The sequence below is a fragment of the Paramormyrops kingsleyae genome, chromosome 15 (assembly GCF_048594095.1).
Source record: "Paramormyrops kingsleyae isolate MSU_618 chromosome 15, PKINGS_0.4, whole genome shotgun sequence".
In the NCBI taxonomy this organism is placed as follows: Eukaryota; Metazoa; Chordata; class Actinopteri; order Osteoglossiformes; family Mormyridae; genus Paramormyrops; species Paramormyrops kingsleyae.
Window position 1 is genome coordinate 24,405,741 of NC_132811.1, and position 22,321 is coordinate 24,428,061.

Sequence of the window (22,321 nt, forward strand, 5' to 3'; positions counted from 1 at the left end):
AGATGCAGGGACACAACAGTCCTGCTTAGACAGCCAATATTAAATGGAAATGAGGCCCCCCGGTGGGGGGACAGAGCAGTACACAGTGGAGCACTGGGAATTTTGTCGCAGGACAATCAGATTCTCCATGAGCAGCATTTCTAGAGTCAGTGTCAGGTACCAAACTCCACTGTACTCAGGACCCCAACAAAAAGCCAAATATAACTGCTGATTTAATGTTTGAATCACACCTTGATGAGGTTACATGTTACAAAGCAACATCCACGTTACTTCTAGCACTGCGGTGACTAGCCGACAATGACTATCTGGTTCATCAGTATATCGGGAGACCCTGCAAACTTCTCTTTGCCCGTCACCCAGATCAATCTAGCTTGTAATCCCCAGCCGGCTTGCTGCTGATGCATAAAACGCGACATTTCCAAATGGCCGTGCCACAGGAGTGACAGCTGGTTGATTCCCATCCTGTTGCATACAAGCAAGGCGAATAAGCCGCTCTTGCTCAATCCGCTAGAGGATGGGAAGAAGACTGTCTGCAACGGAATATCCCCAATCAATATGTCACAAGCAAAGGTATAAAACTTATAGCACAGACAAGACAGAGGCAACACAGGAGGGTTTTATTCATAGAATAAATTGATTTATTTCTGTTGATCTGTACATTACACAGGAGTACCTGGACTGCAGCAAACACATGAAAAATGATGTTAAAAGGCATGGCTGCTCACATGGTAGAAACATCTCCCAGGACAAGCTGTTCACCCTCACCACCCACCATCATCATCAGAAGGTTCTAGAAAGCTGTAGGAGGGCGCCAGGCAATCACGCACTGGCCAGCACTGGTTCATGGGCCCCAATGACGTGACAATCCCACCTCCCCCCCATCCCACACCAGGGGACAGCACTCACAGATGCAGCCCCGCCCACAAGTCTTCTCCTTAAAAGTGGAAACATACATGTGGAAGAGGGAGACCGTTCCTGCGACACCACTATTGCCCATGACACACAGACACACACACACACACACACACACACACACACACACAAAGGCAGGCAGACACACACGCGTGCACACTGACACACTCCAAAAGGAGTGGCCTGAAATGGCAACATGGTTACAGCACTTCATGCACAACAAGTTTACAGTTCCGCCAGAACGGGGCTGTCACCCTCTATGCCCCATAATCATTTCCATAACCACTCTATTGTTTTTGTGTACAACATTTTTATTGCTCTCTGGTTCCGTTCTGCCTTTTCTGTGTTGTACAAGGGTTCCTTTTCCATGGGTCCTGTAGATAGCTTTGTCTGGGCTTCAGTAGCACAAAGGGAGGACAAGGGACCAAAACTGGATACGGAAAATACCATCACATATGCACACAGTTAAATTTATTCCAAGTGTTTTTATGTCAAACTCATCAGAATAAACTTTTACAAGATCACTACTCCCCCCCCCCCCCCCAAAAAAAAGGAAGAGAAAATAAAGTGTCACATGACCTAATTCACCTTTGGGCATTCCACTCTCACTTTGGTACGATATTCAGCGTCTCTCCAGGCTCCTAACAGTTGATTATCACAGAGACAGTGCTCACTGACCCCAAAGCTCAGCGGAGCTACCGACCGCCCCCTCACAGCTGAGGACCTCGTCTCAAATCGGACTGCCCAGAGCTGCCCGCGACATAATCTTAACAGGTACTATGCAACAGATATGCACGAAATCGTAATTATTTGGTTTCTTCTTTTAAGACTGGTTCCCTCGTGGCTATTTCAAGTATTTTGTTAATCAGAATAGATGATTTCAGCTTGGAACAAATTTCACTAAATATACCAACTATTCCTCTCCAGGCGTGTATATTTATTATAAAGTACAGTGTTAGAAATAAACTCGTCAGACCGCATCCAACTAATCAATGCTCAAGTGATCTGTGTCAGTCCAATCAATGATGACGACACAATGAGTAAGAATACCAAGTGCGTGCAATTCTGTCAACACGCTGATAAAACTTGCTTAAAATATTTTAATTTTACCAGTTGTGGGGGAAAAAAGTAGAAAAAAAGCTAGCACCATATGAGGTAAAAGATACAGTTTAATCCACTGTATGTCCGCTGGTAGCACCGTCAATCAGTAAAAACCACTAACGAACGACACTACTTACACAACATTTTACTAATTGGCTATATTTAAAGGATTGTAGGATAGAGGTTAGCAGACATCTGAAGCAATGGTATTTCTTACCATTAACACATTTTCTAAGCTACTCTAGTAGAAGTTGCCTATGTACACGCCACTGGTGTGTTATGGTTTTAATCAGTTTCTATTTTTCCTCAAAATGAATGTAGACAAGTAGAGCAATGAGGTAGGATGGTGATGAAAGCACTGTAGATAATTCGTGAAAATGGTCAAAGGAGTTCCATTTTACAATCAGCCTCCATTCTGGCTGCTTCACTCCAAAACACATTATGACCACCCCCCGACCCGGGGCAAAGATCACACAAAGGGGCTCTATGTCACAGGAGTGGTGAGGCAGACCTCGAAATCACCCTCAAGCAGTCGTCTTTAGTTTGCTGAAACATTTTGAGTGATAGGGAAATCACAGTTCGGGGTGGGGTCACATGGTGCTAACGCTGGGCAATTTGGTCTGTTGTTCTGACGATTGGTCCTCAGCCTGCGAGTTGCAAAATTTCTAAATCTTAGGAGTATTTTGTCTAGTACAAAAATATATATATCAAACAGTACTTGCAGCAGTATTGACCTAGACATTTGTTTTTGGCATCAAGAAGGACAAAATATAAATAATAATAAAAAATATATATAAAAAGCACAGAATTTGAAGGACTTCTCTGGGATCCACCTAGTTCAGTGGTGCTCACTGCCACCCCTAAAAGCTTCCCACACATTAGATTAAAATGCTCTCCAGGAACCTGCACATTCACACACAAATTGCAGCATGGGAACAGCCAGAACACATAGAGATACATTAGCTTTAGTGGTAGCCATAGAGTATTTATCCTCATTTAAACTTCCCAAACTATTCAGAAGGGAAAATACATGCAAGTTCAAATTCTGCAAATGTAGCACTTTGCGTTCCACCAAATGCTTTTTGCCAACATTTGATACTTTGGCTTAACATTTTGTCTCATGGGGGCGAAAAACAACCTCTATAGTCAGAACGGATGCGACCAAAAAAGTGCACATACAATAGTCTCAAAGGGCCCTTGGACATCGACAAAACGTCACAGAGACCGTCACCATTTAGGGAAAGAGTTGGATGAGCCTTTTCACAGAGTCTGAAAAAACCTTGAAGAAGAAAAGCAGCCCATCTGCTCCCAACATCCACTGCAGAACATGAGCTCTGTGGCCGCAAAAAAGTACCACTGCAGTCTACAGGAATGTATGGGTGTGAAATACCAGCCATCAGCTCCAGCTCCCGCAGTTAAAACTCTACACGGCACACAAAATGGCAGCCACCGCTAACTACAGGAACGCAAGAAGCGATGACTACCACAAGAAAGCAGTAAGGCTTTTATTCAGCTTGTGCACAACTTACGCTCTGTTTCGCGTCCGTGCAACCAACACAGGAGGCTGTATTGTGGTGAACGTGAAGCTTTTACAACTGGTCAGATCCAAAACAAAGTAGCTTACCATTAACAGTAATACGAAAATCCATTTGTGAGCAAACACAATGCGTGTTCCCTTATGCGTCATGATAGCACGCCAGCAGAATTAGCACTCGTCCAGTGTTTCCACCCCCATGACCTCTATCCCAATAAAATGTTCCATCAACCTGCCATCTCAAAATACAAATACGAACCAGAACACACCCCCCCCCCCACATGCACACACAGTAAAATATTCATGAACAGATGTAAATATTGTACAGTTCACCACGTGTACATTTGTTTCATTACCTTGACTCGTGTAGGAGGTAAACCGTTTTCATAAAAAGAAAATACATATAATCAAAGGACAACATACTTCTCAATGCCCTCACCCATGTGAACACAGCAAAACCCACCCTAAAATGATTTTGGGATGGCAGATGAGTGAAAGAAGGATGCACACCAACTTTTCAATGGGGGTAGAAAAAAAAAAACACACACGCCCACACAGACACAGACAGACAGACAGACAGACAGAGACAGACAGACAGACAGACAGACACACACACACACACACACACACGCATAAAGGAGCAGCTGACAGAGCTCCTCCCAGGCACCCCAAAGAGGCAGAGCCTCAACCGGAAACAAGCCTCCACACAATTCACTGCCAATTAGGAAAGCACAGCTCAAATGTAGCGGACAGTTATTCTTGCTGGTTTTTTTTGTTCTGATTAAATGGCTGAATGGAAAGGAACAGCATGAGAAAATTGTCTTTGATGTACAGTGCCAAGCCCAGCTAAGTCAAGCTATGGCAACCTAAACCGATTTAAAACCCAGCCTGTAACCGATTACTTAAAAAAACAAAACAAAAAAGGTCTATGTCTTGTTCGCTCTTTCCTTCCTGTATGTGATATTTGGCGGTGATATTCCCTGAACAGACGCTGCCGTGTGCAGAGAGGGAGTGTCTGTTACCATCACCCGACACGAGCCCAAGGCTGCTGACCCAGCACTAAACATCCATTTAAATTCTCCTTTATCAGTTCACTTTCAACTAAAAGCAATCACATGAAAGAAGGGCAATTGTTCTCATCTCCACATATATACATACAATCTATATTTGTGTTTATAAAAAATAGAACATCAAGCTTAAAGCCAACAGTTAAAATGAACGAGAGACTAACCAGTCTGGTAAAAGGTGAAATTACAACATTACCAATTATACTCAGCAAGGTAAGGTGCAACCTAGACTAATATCCAGGATTTCCATGTTTCGTGAGAAGGGAAAATAAAATCAATTTACAAAGAGTAAAACATCTTGGGGGCTGGGAAGTTATCCATAAATAAAAACCAAAACATAACAAAAGGAAAGAAACCCCTAGACAGACAAACAGGAAAAAAAAACACCTGCTGGAATGGCAGAGCTGCAGGCCAATCACAGTTAAAAACATGGTCACAGTTGAGAAACCATTCTGCAGCATTTAGGTTACTGCCGCAGACAGCCGGACAAACCTTTCTCAGAAGATGAAAGAACAAACGAAAAAAACAGAAGCGTAATAAGTTCTGATGGCATGTTTGTTGGAAGTTGTCACTATACCTTATTTCATTCCGGATGGGGCACCCCACAGAGGCGGGTTACAGCAGGGAGGGTGGGTTTTCTGCCCTCCACCCTCCCCCCCCAGCCCCACAGGGAGGAGCACAGCATCTTAGACCGACGACTGTCGACAGCTTTACGTCCATTTCAGCATGGAGCACGCCAACAGTGGACGCTCACACGCCAAAGTGCAGTTCAAGCAATTTCAGCTTACTTTACAATCACAGTTTAGTTTAAAGACAGAACAAGCCCCCCCCCCCCATGATTGCCAAATGAATAAGGCCAAGCTTTCACCTGCATCGCACTAAAATTAAACTGCTAATCAGCACGACGGCTCCGATGAGCAACAGAAAGCTATTTTCACAGTCAGATCTAACAGTAAACTCCAAGGTTTTTTTTTTTTGTCTCCTCAAGTAGTAAAATTCACAGTTCAAAAAAATGATATGCATATGCATGAATGTTCCTGCTCATGACTGACTAAAAAAAGGCTTGATAATCACTAACCAGAATCCACAAACAAACTCAAAAGCTTACAGGAGCATTAAGGGGTCTAAGAAGAGGGTGATCTGCAATATAATACAAGAGCAAGTGCTAATGGTTGGTCGGAAGATTACAGAGAAACAACACAAACAGTAAACAGACATGTGCAAGCAGGGCCACGTATCCTAGCCTATCAGGGGATAGGACAGGGAGACCTGGGACTTCCCCTTCCAAACACAAATAAAGATTCTCAAAAAATGACAACCTCTAGGGCATTTAGGGCATCTAAAAACAGAGGCGTGGCCTCTATTGATTAAGACATGCAGAGTTACAACCCTGTTCAAAAAAAGAGTACGTCCCTTGACAGGCCTGTGAAAAGTACAGACGGCTGAGACGCAGATCGCACGTGAAAGGTGGCAACCTACGAAACTCCAAACGCCGCATTTGCCCAAATTAATGCTTTTAGAAAGTCTTCCTAAAATCAGAAAACATATTCTGAAGGTGCACCTGCTCTGTAGCTATATAGCACAAAAACGTCACGTTCTGACACAGAACGGCTTGTAGAAGACCACCACGTCCTCCCTCCGGCCCGATTCAAACGCACCAATCCTCTGGCCTGGAAAACACCCCCCCAAACCTCAGTCCCGCGACTCTCGACAACACATTTAACTCCCGAATACGTTAACTGAGTAGTAAAGCTGTCTAACAGGCACCGGTTTGCTTGGGATGCAAAGGCCTCATTGGGGCTCCGGTGAGAATCTCAAATGGCAGCGGTGATGATCCTGTCCACCCTCTTCCTGTTTGGCAGTCCGAGAAGAGGAGGATGAGCTATGGTAACAACCCTTAATCACTACATGCCATCATAGTTGAAATTTTCCATCTTGACCGTTTGTCTAATGAGCAGTTTGGACTCGCGCTTCTCCTCGTTCTTGATGGATTTGTTGATATCCATTATCTTTTCACAAATGTATTTGTTCACTTTTGACAATCTCTGCGTGATCTCCGCACTGTCCGCGGTTTCCTGCGATACTCGGTCGTACAGACATTCTGGAAAGAGAAGAAATCAAGTTTGAAAATCAGATTCATTCAGGAAAACAAATTGGCATATAGAACAGAAATTCCATTCTACGACAAATCTTCAGAAGAAAAATAACTGCATATGTAACATTAAAATGTGCTTGATTACAATCAAAAGTCAACTGACCTTAAAATTCAGGTAATGGAGAAAAAATTTTTCCCTTCATCATCATGATCACTTACTATAATACCTCACCATTAAAAATAAAGCACACAGATATTATTCAGCACTAAATTAACTATAGCACCTTTTAAAGGGAGATTATCCACCAATTCATCTTCTAATTGCTCATCCTGGTCAGGGTTTCAGGGAAGCCTGAAGCCTGTCCCAGACAGCACAGCCCACACAAGGCTGGATAAGATGGCCAGTCCTCACATAGAATCATACTCTCAGTATGGAGACACCAATTACCCTAAATGCATGACTTTGGGAGAACCCAGGGAGAACATGCAAACTCCACACACAAGGAGCAGAAGTGGTATTCAAACCAACACCCCTAAAAGGTGTGAGGTAATAGTTCTACATACTGAGCTACTGTGCTGCCTTCAAGGCAGATTATGAGCTATGTGAATCACCTTCAATAAACACAGAGACAATCTTTACATATTGTTATGCAAGAGATTTGAGCACAGAACCATGTCAGCCAATAAAACCACAAAAAAACCCAAGTGTATTTTAACTTACAAAGCTGCTAGAAATTCTAAATAATTTCACCAACTTCCCGAAATCTGCATATTTTATTTATTTTTTTTACATTTCAATGCTCGGTGTCATCAGTGACAATGAAAACACCAGTAAATATCCTAATGCAACACTATTAATGCAAAACTATATATTTACATATTTAAGATGTTTGTTCTCCACACAGCCTGAGGGAACAACTTAAAATGCACATTTCATGGGAATCATATAAAAAGTTATTAGTAATACTTTTTATTCATTCCAATGAGCACTAACTGCTATGTAATCAGGGAGAATATTTTTTTCCACCATAAAGTAAAATGTACAAGTTTTTATTAACAAAACAAAAAGATCAGAACATCATGAATTTCATTTCAAAACAAAATAAAAAGCCATAGCTGTAAACACACACCTATACGTTAAACATACTGTGTCTATAAACTGTATTCTATGGCTTATGAAACATTTCAGTGTTCTGTATTATCATTCATGACTTTTTTGGCAATTTCATTTATTAAACTAATATACATTCTTGCTTATGTTTTGTAAGATTTAAAAAAAAAGGGACCAATTTGAAGTATAATAATTACTGTGTAATATGTGGTGGAGAGAATTCCAAAATACCCTTTGCTGTCAAAGCAGAAAAGGCATTTAAAATGTGTGCATGACAAGGTTTTGGGATTAAACTGACTAATACATTGAAAGGTCTGTACATTAAATCAGTTATTAACAACACAATTGGAAAATCATATTCAACCACTACATAACTGCTGTGATTCACCAGCAGGATTGTCCTGCATTATTCTGGGTTATATGGGTGCTTGGAGGAATTTGTGCAAAACAAACAGAACCGTAAATTCACCAATGGTCTACCTCTTTTATAACCATGATCGTAACGATTTTGGAAGGGGTAAATCCATTTTAATTAATGACAACAAATTGATCAGTCTCCCAAAATTAAGACCTGAGGAACTAGATTGTAAACTGAAGGAGAAATGCTTTATACAGATGGTCTAGCAGGATTTCAGCAGTCTGCAACTTTAGTGCTAACAGTTACAAAAACAAAACACAGCTAAAGAGTCTGCTATGGCTGGCAATATAAATGTTAATTGTGATTATTAAAGGTAAATTTCCCATTAAAAGGAGGAAAGCACTAAAAGTACTCCCTACATGCACAAAGTGTAATGAAACTAGAAGAGTTAGAGTAACTTTCAACTCTGAACCATCACAGGATGCCATCTTTCCAACATGTCTGCCAAATTTCTGTTCTGCTTGTGAGGTGGAAACTATCTAGGAGCAAGTTGAGTTCTATGGTGGCAAGTCCTGATCAACCAGCATCAACAGCCAACCTGAATGGCAGCAAATCCCACCAACAATCTTACAATAACTAATGAAAGAGCAGAGGCTGCAGTAGCAAGAAAGGGAAAAATTCATGTTAACACCTTTGGTTTTCATATGTTGGAGAAGCTGGTGTCCATATATTTTTGGTAATATACATCGTATGTGGTGCCCACATGGTTCTTAATAACCTTTCCAAATCGCGCACACTACATTTTAATATAAAGAATAAAATCCTGAAAAAGCAACATGGCACTGACTTCCTAAGCTCTTACCTCTACCTTCCCTCATACCCACACTCTGTTCCTCAAACACACACTTATTGTACAGTAGTACAATAAAACCATGGCAACTGGATGCATAACGTTTATTAGCTAGAACAAAACGGAGTGTATTCATGGATTCCATGATCAACTGCTTATCTGAAGAGTTAAAAAAAAAAACCACATACAGTACATTACCTCATGCTTACTGATCCAGACTAATAAATTAAGGTAATAACCTCCAGACCATGACTGAATAAAAGAAAGTAGCAAAGGCAGCAAGTCTTTTTGATTCCCTAAAATGTTAAAAGCTGACCACTGACCTGATTAATAGTCAGATAACCAATAATACGCATCTTATAGTTAACCAAAATACTTTTAGCACCCCTCGGATACGGTCCAGCCTCCCCTTGTCAGCCGGGACCAGCATTTGGGAGATGAATGTACAATATGGTGCTGGTAGCTTTTAGCACATTTTTGATTGTGGGGGGAGGTGACTGGAAAAGACATTACTGTGGAAGAACAGAGCTGAATAATCCCACTGAAAGAGAGTAAAATCGTGGAACTGATTTTTTTAATCATTAACCATGTTAAAACAAAATTTTGTTCCATTCCTCTTTTTTGGGGATTTTTGTCCCCAAGGTAAATGTGTGTTATTCACTTGTTAATGGAAAGATGGGATATTCTCATGAGTTAGGCAAAGCTACATCTGCTTTGCCCTGGGTAACCTATACTTGCACTCCAGTATTAACTGTTCCATAACACCTCACATTCTCAATGCGCCGACACTTTGAGACAGTCAACTAAAGACACTGGTACCCTACCTGTCCCATAATACCAATAAAAATAAAACCAGTCTAGCATTGTTGATTTCTGTATTGATATGCAGGGGGAGCAGTAATCTTGGCCTGAAGTCAGCAGATTCCAGAGTGTGAAATTTCGGTGTTGACTTCCGAAAGAACACACAAATTCCAGTTACTTAGAAGTTGACCATTACCAATACAGTATAAGGAACCAACCAAGCCTTAGATAGTGGTCATTTCTCTGTAATACATTTTAGGAATAAACAAAACAAAAGAGCAAACAAGTGGCTTTACTGGATGATTTTATTAGGGGGCCCCCAATGAAGGGATGCCATTTACCTCTGACGATTTTAAGCTTGCTTGGGGAGAGCGGGGGCTTTGGCAGAGCGTCCTTCTTCTTTTTGGTAGCCACACCCGTGACACTCCTGTTCTTCAGGGTCTCTGTGCCCCAAATCATGACAGCCAGATTTTTGGTGAACTTGGAATCACCCTGTGTTCTCTGAAGCTGGTGCCATTTCTCCTCCTCCACCCAAATGCCTCCACCCAGGTGTACCTGAGGAAACAGCCCCAAAGACTGTCAAATGGAATAAATATGCCTGAAATAACGGGGCAGGTATTCTCAAGTGCGATCCTGTCACAGTATGAACTTAATATTGCCAAAGGGCCGGGAAGGCCTATCAGGGTAATAGGAACGGGGGCATCACTTCATTAGCATGCGGCTCGAGAGCTAAACTCACCAGAAGATAAACAGTGTGTCAGAGGTAAATGCTAACAGCAGCTAGCATGTGTGCCTCTCATCTCCGAGCTCTGCGAGAAGCCCTTTGGCCCTCTTCCTGCTTCCGTTTCTATCTATTGTGCTTAAGGACACAGGCCAGCCATCCTGCTTCTTGGCAGCCTACTTTCATTCCTTGGTTGTCTCCCCTCCCGGCCCGTCTGCCACTCACTGCTGTGGTATAATAAGCCGCCCGGCAACATGCATGTCCCACTTTGTCTTCCTTTCCCACGATTACACAAAATCCTATTCTCTTATATCATGAGCAAAATATAGCAGGCCGGTTACAAAAGGAGATGCTCTTCTAATACGGAAGGAGATCTTAGAGCAGAGCTCTCCGTATTATTTACGAAACATGGTTCCAAGGCCAGAGGAGGGGCTAAAAACAACCAAGACGGAAAATAAAGGAAAAGCACCATCAGAGCTTTCAGGAAGAGCATGTCAGCAAAGCTAATTCCTGCTGGCAGAGTGTGCAGGCCGGCCATTTACAAACTGGGACATTCACCTTTCCGTCATTGAACGTGTACACCGTCCTGGGGGAGGGCGAATGGGAGTGGCCGGAACTGGTGTTGGCCTCTTCTCTGCAGACCTCCGGGGGCTCAGCAATGGGCTCCATCACTTCGGCCTTGATTGTCTGGGTCCCACTGTCATGCATGGGCTCTGCCCAAAAAAGGGAAACGAGGCATGTTTATGATGGGGTCCCCGGCTGGCCGAGAGCCGGGCTGCAGGTCAGCGTGTGCCGGTGAAGAGCCGCGGCCCTGTGGGCCGACTGGCCGGTGGCGAGGTGCTGCTTCCCATCAACCCTGCTTAAAAATCCCAAGCAAATTCTTATTCATGGCTGAAAAAGGAAAATCCTCCTGCTATTTTAAATATCAATTGAAAAGGCAGCAACATGTCAGAGGATTATCTTTCCCAAAGCTGCAGGTTTAGAGGACATATTTATACCCTGTAAAGCTTTTAGGGCTCATATACTCATTCAGGCCTCGAAAACAAGTGGTATGAACTGGAGTAAACTTCTCATTTTCAATAACAGGTTATTCACAGCCTAACCAGGCGCATCCAAAACCGGTTAACTTTCAGCACATCCTGCCTGCCAACTCTCAGGCGAATGTATCCAGTTAAGATGGGTTTCTCGTATCTGAAGCACATTTTTTTTCCCCCCCAACTCCTGCATGTTGCTTTATTTTATAAACCTGCAGTGAAACCGCAGTTTGAAAGTTTCTAACCTTCTGGTACCAGCCAATACCTCATTAGAGCAGTTTTATGCCAGAGATGGTTTTATTTTATGTATACTTACTCAACTTACCATCTTACCAGAAAGACACATAGGAAACAAAAGCACCCGGCCTCCTGTTTCCTAGCTCATCTCAGAACTGCTGCCCAGCAGAAGAGCCAAAGAGTTCCCAGGGCAGAGAGCAATACGGGAGTTTATTTTTGCTCCACTGAAGCAGCAGAATCAAAATTCCAGCGGTTTCACCAGTAATTAAGGGCTGAGGACTGTAAGTGCGGCCCTCTCCATAAGACATCCAAGCAGCCCAAAGAGGCCCAATCTACTGCCACATTAAAATCTCATAGGCTGAGGGGGCATTGAACACATCAGCTGGTCCTACACCCCCAGTCTATACCAGCTGATGGCTTCATTTAGCAGCACGGCTCTGGCCGCAGAGCGACTTCCCCTGCGCGAGACCCTGGGCTATTTCAGCCCCGCAAGCTGCCTCAGTGGCCGGACGTGCTAATCTCCCGCGTGGCCCGCGAGCTTTAAGACGGGCAAGTGCCACACGCTGCCATCCCCCCATCACTTGGCCTGGCTGATCTGCAGCCTTCTGCTCTCAGCTGCACAATCACACACATTTACCCATCGCAACAATTGCCCTTGTAAGCGGCTCCTGAGGACCGACGCATTTATCACGGAGCCCGACCGTGCCGCCATGCTACTCGGCCCGGCTGCTCACCGCTGCCAAGCCGCATGAGCAGGACATCCTGCAGCCTCCTGTTGAAGTCACGCAGCTCCTTCACCTCCGTCAGCAGGCTCCCGTACTCCTTCAGCTTCTTGGCCTGCTGCACCAGCTGTCTCCGCGTCCGCTCCAGCTCCTGCTGCAGGTGCCGCATCTCCTCCTCCCTCTGCCGGTAGCTGTGGACCAGTTCCTCGTAAAGCACCCGTGGGACCACCGCCTCCTCGGTACTCAAGTCCCCCTCCTCTTCCTCCTCCTCCTCCTCCTCTGCTCCCAGCCTGTCCTCCTCCTCCAGGTCCTCATCGCCCTCCACGCACAAGCTCACAGCGTTGCGCTCTAATCGGGCCACCACGGCCGCCAAGCTCTTGGAGGAGTTGGCACTGGCTCGCCCATGGTCCTGCACCTAGGCCCAGGAAACAATTGCAAATGTAACAACAGCCGCTCTCTGAAACTTTCACCCGCACTGACTCTGACCTCCGATATTCTGGGGACAGGCAGCTGCTTAATGGCCAATTGGGCGAGCCCATGAGTATACTTGTGTTCCTGTGGTGTCCTGAGCGTCAGCTGAAATGCTGTGTCACAGAATGCATCAAGCAGTACATCAGCATTTTCAAACATTTCAGTCTATTGAACTTTATTGAACCCAGCCACCCAATTAAGCAAGAAGAAAAAGCCCACATCCCAAATGACAATGCCCCACATTCATCTCAGAACAAACTGCTGTTTAGGATGCCCTGCAAAATTATAATACCTTACCTGTGCTTACAAAAATATATGTAATGTAGCTGGCTATTGAGCCATTATCCAATATTGTTATTGTATTTATTTATGACTATCATCATTCGAGTCTGCTGCTGCAAGCCACATTAAAATGAAGGCTATAAAAAGGAAAGAGCGAGAAAAAAGCTTTAATGAGGATGCAATGTTAAATACATCAGACAATACGTAATGTCCTGGAGGCCTGCGACAGACATACTCAAGCTAACATCTCTACAGCCAGACAGAGGCTCCAGACTGAGCTTTGTGCTTTTCATAATATATCACTAGTGACTAATGTCATGCCCTAATGCCTTTGTCATTGTACAGGTAGCAGGATCAGTGCAGGGTCAACCATTTTTCTGCTGTCCCTGGGGCATTTTGGGGGTTAAGGGCCGAAAAGTGACACCATTACACCGGGATTCAATCTGCTGACCTTGAGACTCCTAACCCACTGAGACAGACACATGGTTTGTAGATAATGGGGATTCTGTTAGCTTATTGTTCATTTGCCTCATCTGAGATCATGCTCCTCTCCCGGGAAGGTGTGGCTTGAGCAGAAGTAAACGCAGTTAAATAGAGCTGCAGCACCTGGGCACAGCAGCCCCCGTAAAAATGATCCCTTACATGCGGGGTGTCTTTCTTCCCTGCGGCCTGTGATTTATTTTTTATTTTTTTTTAATGTACACCTATCAGACCGACTGAGCAGGGCAGTGAAAAACTGGTACAAGACTGAATGAAGTAAGAAATTGGCACACACGTTTTCACTATGCATTTGCATTTCAAAGCAATACTTTATCTCACTCATAAAGCAAATGCTATTCAGGGTGACAAACAGCATAGCAAACCAAAGCACCAATTAAAGACAATAAAAAGCACTTTAACTCAGCGTTATCAAACAGCCTGCATGCAACCAAACTCATTTTCAAGGCAAACTGGAGGACAATGACACATACGACTGCATAACACAGGAACAATGCAATCCTGATCACTGGGCTATAGATCTACTTAAAGTCAGCTGTTGGCAGGTTCTGAAGGAAAAAATAAATATGAAAGATGGAAATCAGCTAGTTTGTAATGACCACCATTGGAGTTTGACGTATTTAACAATGACTATCTGAACCATTTACACAAAATTTAGCTACACTTCAGAGTTGTATTAATATCTGTTATTTGCTTCAATGGAGAGAAACAGATGTGCTTTTATATTTTATCTGAAAATGCATACTTTGAAGAAACCCATCATTTATACATTATTTAATGCTTCACAGACATAAAATGTTCTTTTAATTAAGAATTAAATTTGCTTATATTATGCAATGGGGCCACACAGCTAAATATGTAATACTTGCTGAAATGTCATAAAATGCTCAATGTATCTGCCTGCTGCTTCTGTTAATGGCCCAGCTTAAAGCAGGAAACATACAGGCCTCCCGCCACAATTTGCGTACCCTGAACTAAAAATAAAGGCTGAGGGGGAGTGTGGAGGTGCTTGTAACAATCAACCAATTAAAATGACTTCTAGAGACCTGTGTCACAACATCTGCATCATGCAAGCTTAAGATAAACTTAATCGTATGTTTTTAAAAGGTAATTCCAAAACGTAATTACAAAATAACTTCTACATTCAGCGACGACGCGATATAGCTCTGTAAAGTAACATAAGTGTAACCTGGGTTATGGTTCTTTGGTTATTTTTTCCCCCTCCACCAAATGTCATTCTAAATGTCAAAAGTATCACTTCTTTATGAAACAGCTTTAAATGGAAACTCCCAGCTTTCCATTAGGCAAAGGCCCCATCGATTCATGATGGATTCAAGGCCATATCAGCCGAGGCAGCAGCCTTGCAGAGGTGTGAACCGCTTGCCGAGGAGGCCTCTGCACCAGCATTTTCTCAGTGTCAGTAGAACAGCTGGTGACCTTGCACAGCATCAGGCACTTCGATCTCAGACCAGGTTTAAAACATATAAGCTGAGGCAAGCCTTAACCCTTCCGGCAGAAGGTCTGCTAACTGAAACCAAGGGCAAAATAAAGATAACCTTCTCCTCTTCATAATACCACAATGTTTTCTACAAAAAGACACCAAGCACTCCAGCAAAAAATGTTCTAGTCAGAACAATAACAAAAAAATAAAACTAACAATTTCTAAGCCCAGCATATTTACAGCACAAACAGCCTTGATTGAGCATTTACAAACATTAAAGTTGGTATACAATCAATATAATGAACAGGTAATCTACCTTTAAAAGTCTGTTTTTAAAGAAAGTTAAATGAGACGTAATGCAGTTTATTTGTTGTTGGATATTTATTTGGCAATGATACCTTTTGATCCTAAAACCAAACAGAGTTTGCTAGCAGTTAATAACAACAATGAAATGTACCTTTTTATGTCGGAGCGGAAGCTGATCCTCCCCAAAGTGGTTCTCCACTGCGTTAGCCATGTCTCTATTGGACAGCTTGGGAATTTTCATCTTCTTCTGCATAATACTGTGTTCGAACTCCTCTATATTTTCTGCAAAGCACAGGAGTGAATGTTAGGCACATAGAGGAGAATACAGGCACCTACAGTACTTTGACATAAACATGTCAGAAAGGATAGATTTTTGATTGTGTGATAGAATCAGATCAAATACAGGAACCACCAGTTCCTGCCTTGGGAGTAACACAAAATCAGCAAAAGTGTCTCTTTTTTTTATCTACTAAATGAGATGACCTAGGGCAGCAATTTATAGAACTGAGGATGAAAATAGCTTATTGACATAAAATGTAAAGACTGGAGTCCTACAGGCACAGGTATGGGGACTGTTAGCCAGTCTTGGTGGTTTAAATCTGGCCCTATCCTTGTGAGTGTAATGCCAGCATGTTTTCTGCAGATTTGTACAGGTCCTCTCAAGGTATTGCAGGATTTCCTGCTTGTTTAGGCAAGTGGTTAATTTTCTTTTTATGGCTTTTTGCATGGCTAGATTTAGCTTGAGTAAAATCAAAGTTCTCTGATGTTTGGGTGGATGCTCCCCAAAACTATGGATATTTTGAATGACACGACAGCAGACAAACTGGAAGAATAAAAAAATTAACTCACTCTTAGCTGTTCTCAGTCTGTGTCAACAAGAGATGCCTTTTAAATTCCCATAGGAATTTAGATAAACTGCATGATAGACTTTTAGAGTATTTTGTTTTTTGTGACTGATGCACTGGTCTATTTTCTGAATTGTGGTTAAGTTGCTCAAGTGACTTTGGTAATTAGGTAATTCACCACTTCTCCATGGTCTCTATAGTGAAAAGAGTACTGTACCTTAAAGTCTTATCCAAATTAAAAGTGGTACTCATCCAGTTCTTTTAGGGGAATAACTGAACTATTGTACTGTTCCAACCCAGCTTCAGCAAGTCTAATGTTAAGACATTGATCTCTCAGAGTTTGTAAACAAATGTAAAGCAAACAGCTTGCGTGATATTTTGAAACAAACTATTAAGCTAAACACCAACTGGTTCAGTATTTCCTGATGCAATATACTACCTATTAAGAGTTGATAGAAATGCAACAGTCTGTGATAACTGACAAATGTTATGACAATTAGCAATAAAATGATTAAACTGACGTTTTACTACTCTACTACATTCTAAATACTAGTTCTATACAATTTTTTTTTTCCAAACAACAAAGCGTGTCTTGTGTAACAAATGCTGGTACATAGGACAGCACAAATGTTCCTGTTTTTTTAATCCAAAATAGTTTAACAACATTTATACTGTCAGATTTAATCTACCTTTTACAACTGGCTTAACAGCCATGCAGCTGAGCAACTGAAATGCAGCAACTTAATTGCTACAAAAGTTTGTTGTTGTATGCATCCATGTTATTTATTCTAATTTAAACATCTGATCATGGTAAGAGATCGGCTTAAACATCATTTATTAGCTATTTAACACAAAATAATAATTACTGAAGTTATCAATGTATATTGTGTTCTCTTTGAAATGTTTATTTTAGTGTAATATATCCTGATACACTGAACAATGCAGTGTTCACAAGAGCAGTTCAGCAAATCTCAGTTTTACAAGAGCATGTTACTCACAGCTAACAGCGTAATAGTACTGTGCTGCTCCGGTAATATCAAGATACACAAAAGTTTGTCTACAGAACGCATAATCAAGAAACATTCCAATAAAGCAATTGCTATTAAATCATTCCTACAAAAAAACAAACCTGCAAACATATTTCACAAACATCTCAAAACAATAAAATATACGTAAAAGGAAATATTAAGATATTTGCAAATGTTAGTTTCCGTCAATCCGTTTCCCAATTACACTCTGGTAAAGTTTATTTGGACTGACAACAAAACATCAGTCTAATAGATATTAACGTTTATATTACGACACAAATGAAAATAACACGAGTTATGGACAGAGAGAATTATTTCCTGTGCTTTTTATGAAGTGAATCACTGAGGCCCTGCACTTTGCTGTTTGTTTGTGGCGTAACTCCACATCAAACCAGTGTTTCCCGGCTGGATAGCGGGCTGCTGTCAGTCATTACAGGTGGGGGGGTATTCCTTCCAGCCAACTAACCTAGTGCTTCAGGTTGAAGGCCCAGCTATTTATATTAAATTTAATTTTAACCTGGTTACCTTACTGGGTATATTTTAAAGGGTACCAGGGGAAAAGCCCCTTTGCGGGCACACTTCGTGTGTTTTGACGCACAGTGACACGGTATTAGAAAGGCGCGTTAAATGTTAAGTTCGAACGATTAACAATCAATTTTCAAGTAGACACTTCGGTGCTTCTTAATGTCCGGGAAGGTGCATTGCGGACGTCTAATAAAGCTTTAGACACATTTGCGCACACACCATTGCGCTGTCACGCTTGTTTAACACAGCACATTAAAACTTTACAACGTCTTACACACCACCACCATTATTTTAATAAAACCTGCTGTCGTTTTAATAAAATATAGCGCCGTTTATAGATGCAGTGCATCGCCGGGCCCATGAACACACTTGGTGTGTCCAAGTTAGCCGGCTAGTTAGCGAGGTACTCACCTACCTGCTAACCGGCTAGCGTATGGGCTAACCCCGGCAGGATGGTAAAAATGAAAGGCCGGGGGAGACAGAGAGTGAAACCGAACCAAAATTAATCAGTGAGGGTTCGAGTCGCCCGGTCGGACATTAGCTTGACATGCTAGACTTGCCGTGCCCAGCCTAAGCGCATCATGTTATCCGCTTTCACACAAACCGACGGTGGGCTGCTGTCTGTAGGCTAATAGGGCGGCGGGCTCACCTGCCAGGGCGAGGATCTGCGCCTTGCCGGGCCCGCCCGTTCCTGTGCCGCTGGCCTCGGATCTGTGCACCACATACACCTTCTGGTTGTCGAAATCCGCTTTGTGCACGGGTCTGAAGTCCTTCACGCTGGAGACCGGCAGGGCGTAGCACAGGTCGTCTTCCAGAAACCTCACGAAGGCGTACATCATTCCCACCTCGGCCCCGCGCTTCGGACGCGCTTAATACTTTTCCCCCTCCGTTTAAAAATAAAAAATGTAAACACACACACAAAAGGGGAATGGGGGAAAAAGGCCTCTGCGCTCGGCTACTCTGGCCTTGTCTACATCGCTCCAGATGAGGTGCGCAGCTTCTACACTCTCAACTCCCCCCCCAAGCCTGCCAACTCCGTGCAAGACTAGAGTAATCGACAATAGAAATGCTGATCGTCAGTGCCAAGATCAACCAGTTAACCTGGTCATATTTGTCAGACACATCGTGAGTATTCAGACACGAATGACCATTGTTTAGTAGTAAGGTTTACTGACAATCACAACGTTATTAGTAAGTGTGCTGAAGAAGTTGACCTTGCCTAACCAGTTATTAGTTACTCCCTGCTTCTCCCACTTTCGGTTACCGCATCAGAATCTTGCTGATCACATGAATGCACTTCACAATCTTTGCATCGGAGAGACATGCTACAATTCTGCTTGCTGTTTTTAAAAAAGCTGCGTTTTTATAGGAATGACTTTTATTGTGGTGGTTGCACCCTCAGTAGATATCCCACTGAAACCAATGCATCTTAACAGGTTGGATTCACCGGGAGTTTACTGGTCTTTTTTCCCTCAGTCTCTGATGGAAGGTAATTATTAGCACAGACATAGACAACCAACATTCCATTTTAAAGTAGCAGGCTAGCATACTGTAATGGCTAGCATAAAGTAATATACTGATTACTAACGTCTGGGCGGCATAAAATACTTCATTAATATTTTAGGAGAACTATTAATCTGCTTAAATTGTGGGCGTAAATAAACGTCCGTATATTACCGAAAAACTGGCGGCTGGGCAAATGTTGTGCCCTGGTGATTATTGCGCATGCGCGATATAATATCGACATAATATCGCACAGCCCTAATTTTAATATAAATGTTCACTGTCAGTTTTCATTTGTTTGTGGTGGAACATCACTTGCAGTTTGCGATTCAGCAGGACAATGGATAAAGCTGTGGTTTCACCTATGTGGTCATGGGTTTGATTTCTGCTGTGTATGAATTTTGCTTTTTCTTGTATTTGTAGGTCTCCCCTCACATCTAAAGACATGAGGTTTATGTGGATTCGTGTCTTTTAATTGTGTCCTTCACAGAGCATAATGACACATTATGGGCAATTCAGAGATACCAGTTAATCTTGCTATTAGGAGTGTAACAGTAGGTATTCCTACCGAAAATTTTCGGTATGGGTTTTTCGGATTGGTACGTATATGTACTGAATGAACGAAGCAAATGCGTAACCTTTCTGCATTTGTGTTTCCCTGAGCAACATTTAGAAGGGGCAGATGAAGCTGCGCCAATAGACGTGCATAGTTTCAGTATTTGTATGTACAGTTAATTTTTGAAATGTGCGTTTTAATTGATATTTTATTTTTATTTCTTTGATAGAATATTTTTATTTAAATTTTTTCTTTTTATTAGTATGTTGCAGCAGTATTGAGACTCGTTAAAGAAATACGTTGTTTAGTAAACCACTGTTTATTAATGGAAAAAAAAAGCAATTTATGTTTTGTTTCTTTTACCCTTGCTGTACTGAAACCGTAATGAACCGTGACTTGAAAATCAACGTACATACTGAACCGTGATTTATGTGTACTGTTGCACCCCTACTCGCTACACGTGTTTTGGCTGTGGAAGAAAACCACCAACCTCCAGCCTTAGAAGAAAGATATAATAATACTACAGACTAAGCTCCAATGCTACCCAAATAAAAAGAATAAGCCTCTGAATTTCATTGCAATGCTTGAAAGATCATTAAAACACACTTCTTAAGTGAATGAAGAAGTAAAGGAATATATATTTAGTGTGTGTACAGACACACACACACACACACACACACACACCTGTACTCATACCTTTGTGGGCACTGTACACACATTTATTTCTATGGTCAACAACGACCATTTTAACCCCTACCCAGCCCTAACCTTAACCATAAGTAACCAAACAAAATACAATTGTTTTGGCATGTTTCATTTTTTATATTACAGTCACAGATTTGTATAAAATTGAATTTCCCTTTGTGGGGACAGAAAAAAATGGTCCTCACAACATCAAGATGACTGGTTTTTATCACATTGTGGGGACGTTTGGTCCCCACGATATAATCTCTCTCTCTCTCTCACACACACACACACACAATTGCTTCAATGCATTTAGGGGTGTGGTCCTGGTCAAGACAATCTCCTGAACTCCAAACTGAATGTCAGAATGGGAAAGAAAGGTGATTTAAGCAATTTTGAGCGTGGCATGGTTGTTGGTGCCAGACGGGCCGGTCTGAGTATTTCACAATCTGCTCAGTTACTGGGATTTTCACGCACAAACATTTCTAGGGTTTACAAAGAATGGTGTGCAAAGGGAAAAACATCCAGTATGCGGCAGTCCTGTGGGTGAAAATGCCTTGTTGATGCTAGAGGTCAGAGGAGAATGGGCCGACTGATTCAAGTTGATAGAAGAGCAACTTTGACAGAAATAACCACTCGTTACAACCGAGGTATGCAGCAAAGCATTTGTGAAGCCACAACACGCACAACCTTGAGGCGGATGGGCTACAACAGCAGAAGACCCCACCGGGTACCACTCATCTCCACTACAAATAGGAAAAAGAGGCTACAATTTGCACAAGCTCACCAAAATTGGACAGTTGAAGACTGGAAAAATGTTGCCTGGTCTGATGAGTCTCGATTTCTGTTGAGACATTCAAATGGTAGAGTCAGAATTTGGCGTAAACAGAATGAGAACATGGATCCATCATGCCTTGTTACCACTGTGCAGGCTGGTGGTGGTGGTGTAATGGTGTGGGGGATATTTTCTTGGCACACTTTAGGCCCCTTAGTGCCAATTGGGCATCGTTTAAATGCCACGGCCTACCTGAGCATTGTTTCTGACCATGTCCATCCCTTTATGACCACCATATACCCATCCTCTGATGGCTACTTCCAGCAGGATAATGCACCATGTCACAAAGCTCGAATCATTTCAAATTGGTTTCTTGAACATGACAATGAGTTCACTCTACTAAAATGGCCCCCACAGTCACCAGCTCTCAACCCAATAGAGCATCTTTGGGATGTGGTGGAACGGGAGCTTCGTGCCCTGGATGTGCATCCCACAAATCTCCATCAACTGCAAGATGCTATCCTATCAATATGGGCCAACATTTCTAAAGAATGCTTTCAGCACCTTGTTGAATCAATGCCACATAGAATTAAGGCAGTTCTGAAGGCGAAAGGGGGTCAAACACCGTATTAGTATGGTGTTCCTAATAATCCTTTAGGTGAGTGTGTATGTATGTGTATATATATATATATATATATATATATATATATATATATATATATATATATATATATATATATATATATATATAAAACCTTGTAACAGCATCATACGTCAGACACATGGTTTCACAACTCCACAAGTTAAGTAATGGAATCACAGTCCATTGTCATTATATGTTTTTTTAGCTTATATATACACTGT

General features: G+C 42.2%; 2 protein-coding genes and 1 long non-coding RNA gene across 3 annotated transcripts in view; 1 reads left to right on the forward strand and 2 right to left on the reverse strand.

Annotated features, from left to right (window-relative positions):
* agbl4 (AGBL carboxypeptidase 4) overlaps positions 1-22,321 on the reverse strand; it is a 398,795-nt gene that overhangs the window by 66,333 nt on the left and 310,141 nt on the right. The gene's annotated exons all lie outside the window — the stretch shown is intronic.
* On the reverse strand, positions 616-19,867 carry bend5 (BEN domain containing 5). The gene is made up of 6 exons (XM_023821410.2): positions 18,589-19,867; positions 15,693-15,823; positions 12,556-12,958; positions 11,109-11,263; positions 10,171-10,384; positions 616-6,715 (listed from the first exon to the last, which is right to left on the reverse strand). Exons 1-6 carry the CDS (start codon positions 18,776-18,778, stop codon positions 6,519-6,521), a joined length of 1,290 nt encoding a protein of 429 aa, XP_023677178.1. The 5' UTR covers positions 18,779-19,867; the 3' UTR covers positions 616-6,518.
* LOC111848977 (uncharacterized) lies at positions 18,964-20,777 on the forward strand. Its single transcript, XR_002839435.2, has 3 exons — positions 18,964-19,064; positions 19,376-19,428; positions 19,866-20,777. It is a non-coding gene; the product is annotated as an uncharacterized lncRNA (long non-coding RNA).

Excerpts from the sequence above, each read along its gene's own strand:
- bend5 (XM_023821410.2), bottom strand. The coding sequence starts at position 18,778 with ATGATGTACGCCTTCGTGAGGTTTCTGGAAGACGACCTGTGCTACGCC. Across the intron at positions 15,824-18,588 it reads GCAGATCCTCGCCCTGGCAG|AAAATATAGAGGAGTTCGAA; the intron begins GTGAGCCCGCCG and ends TGTGCTTTGCAG. Across the intron at positions 11,264-12,555 it reads GCTCATGCGGCTTGGCAGCG|AGCCCATGCATGACAGTGGG; the intron begins GTGAGCAGCCGG and ends TTTTTTGGGCAG.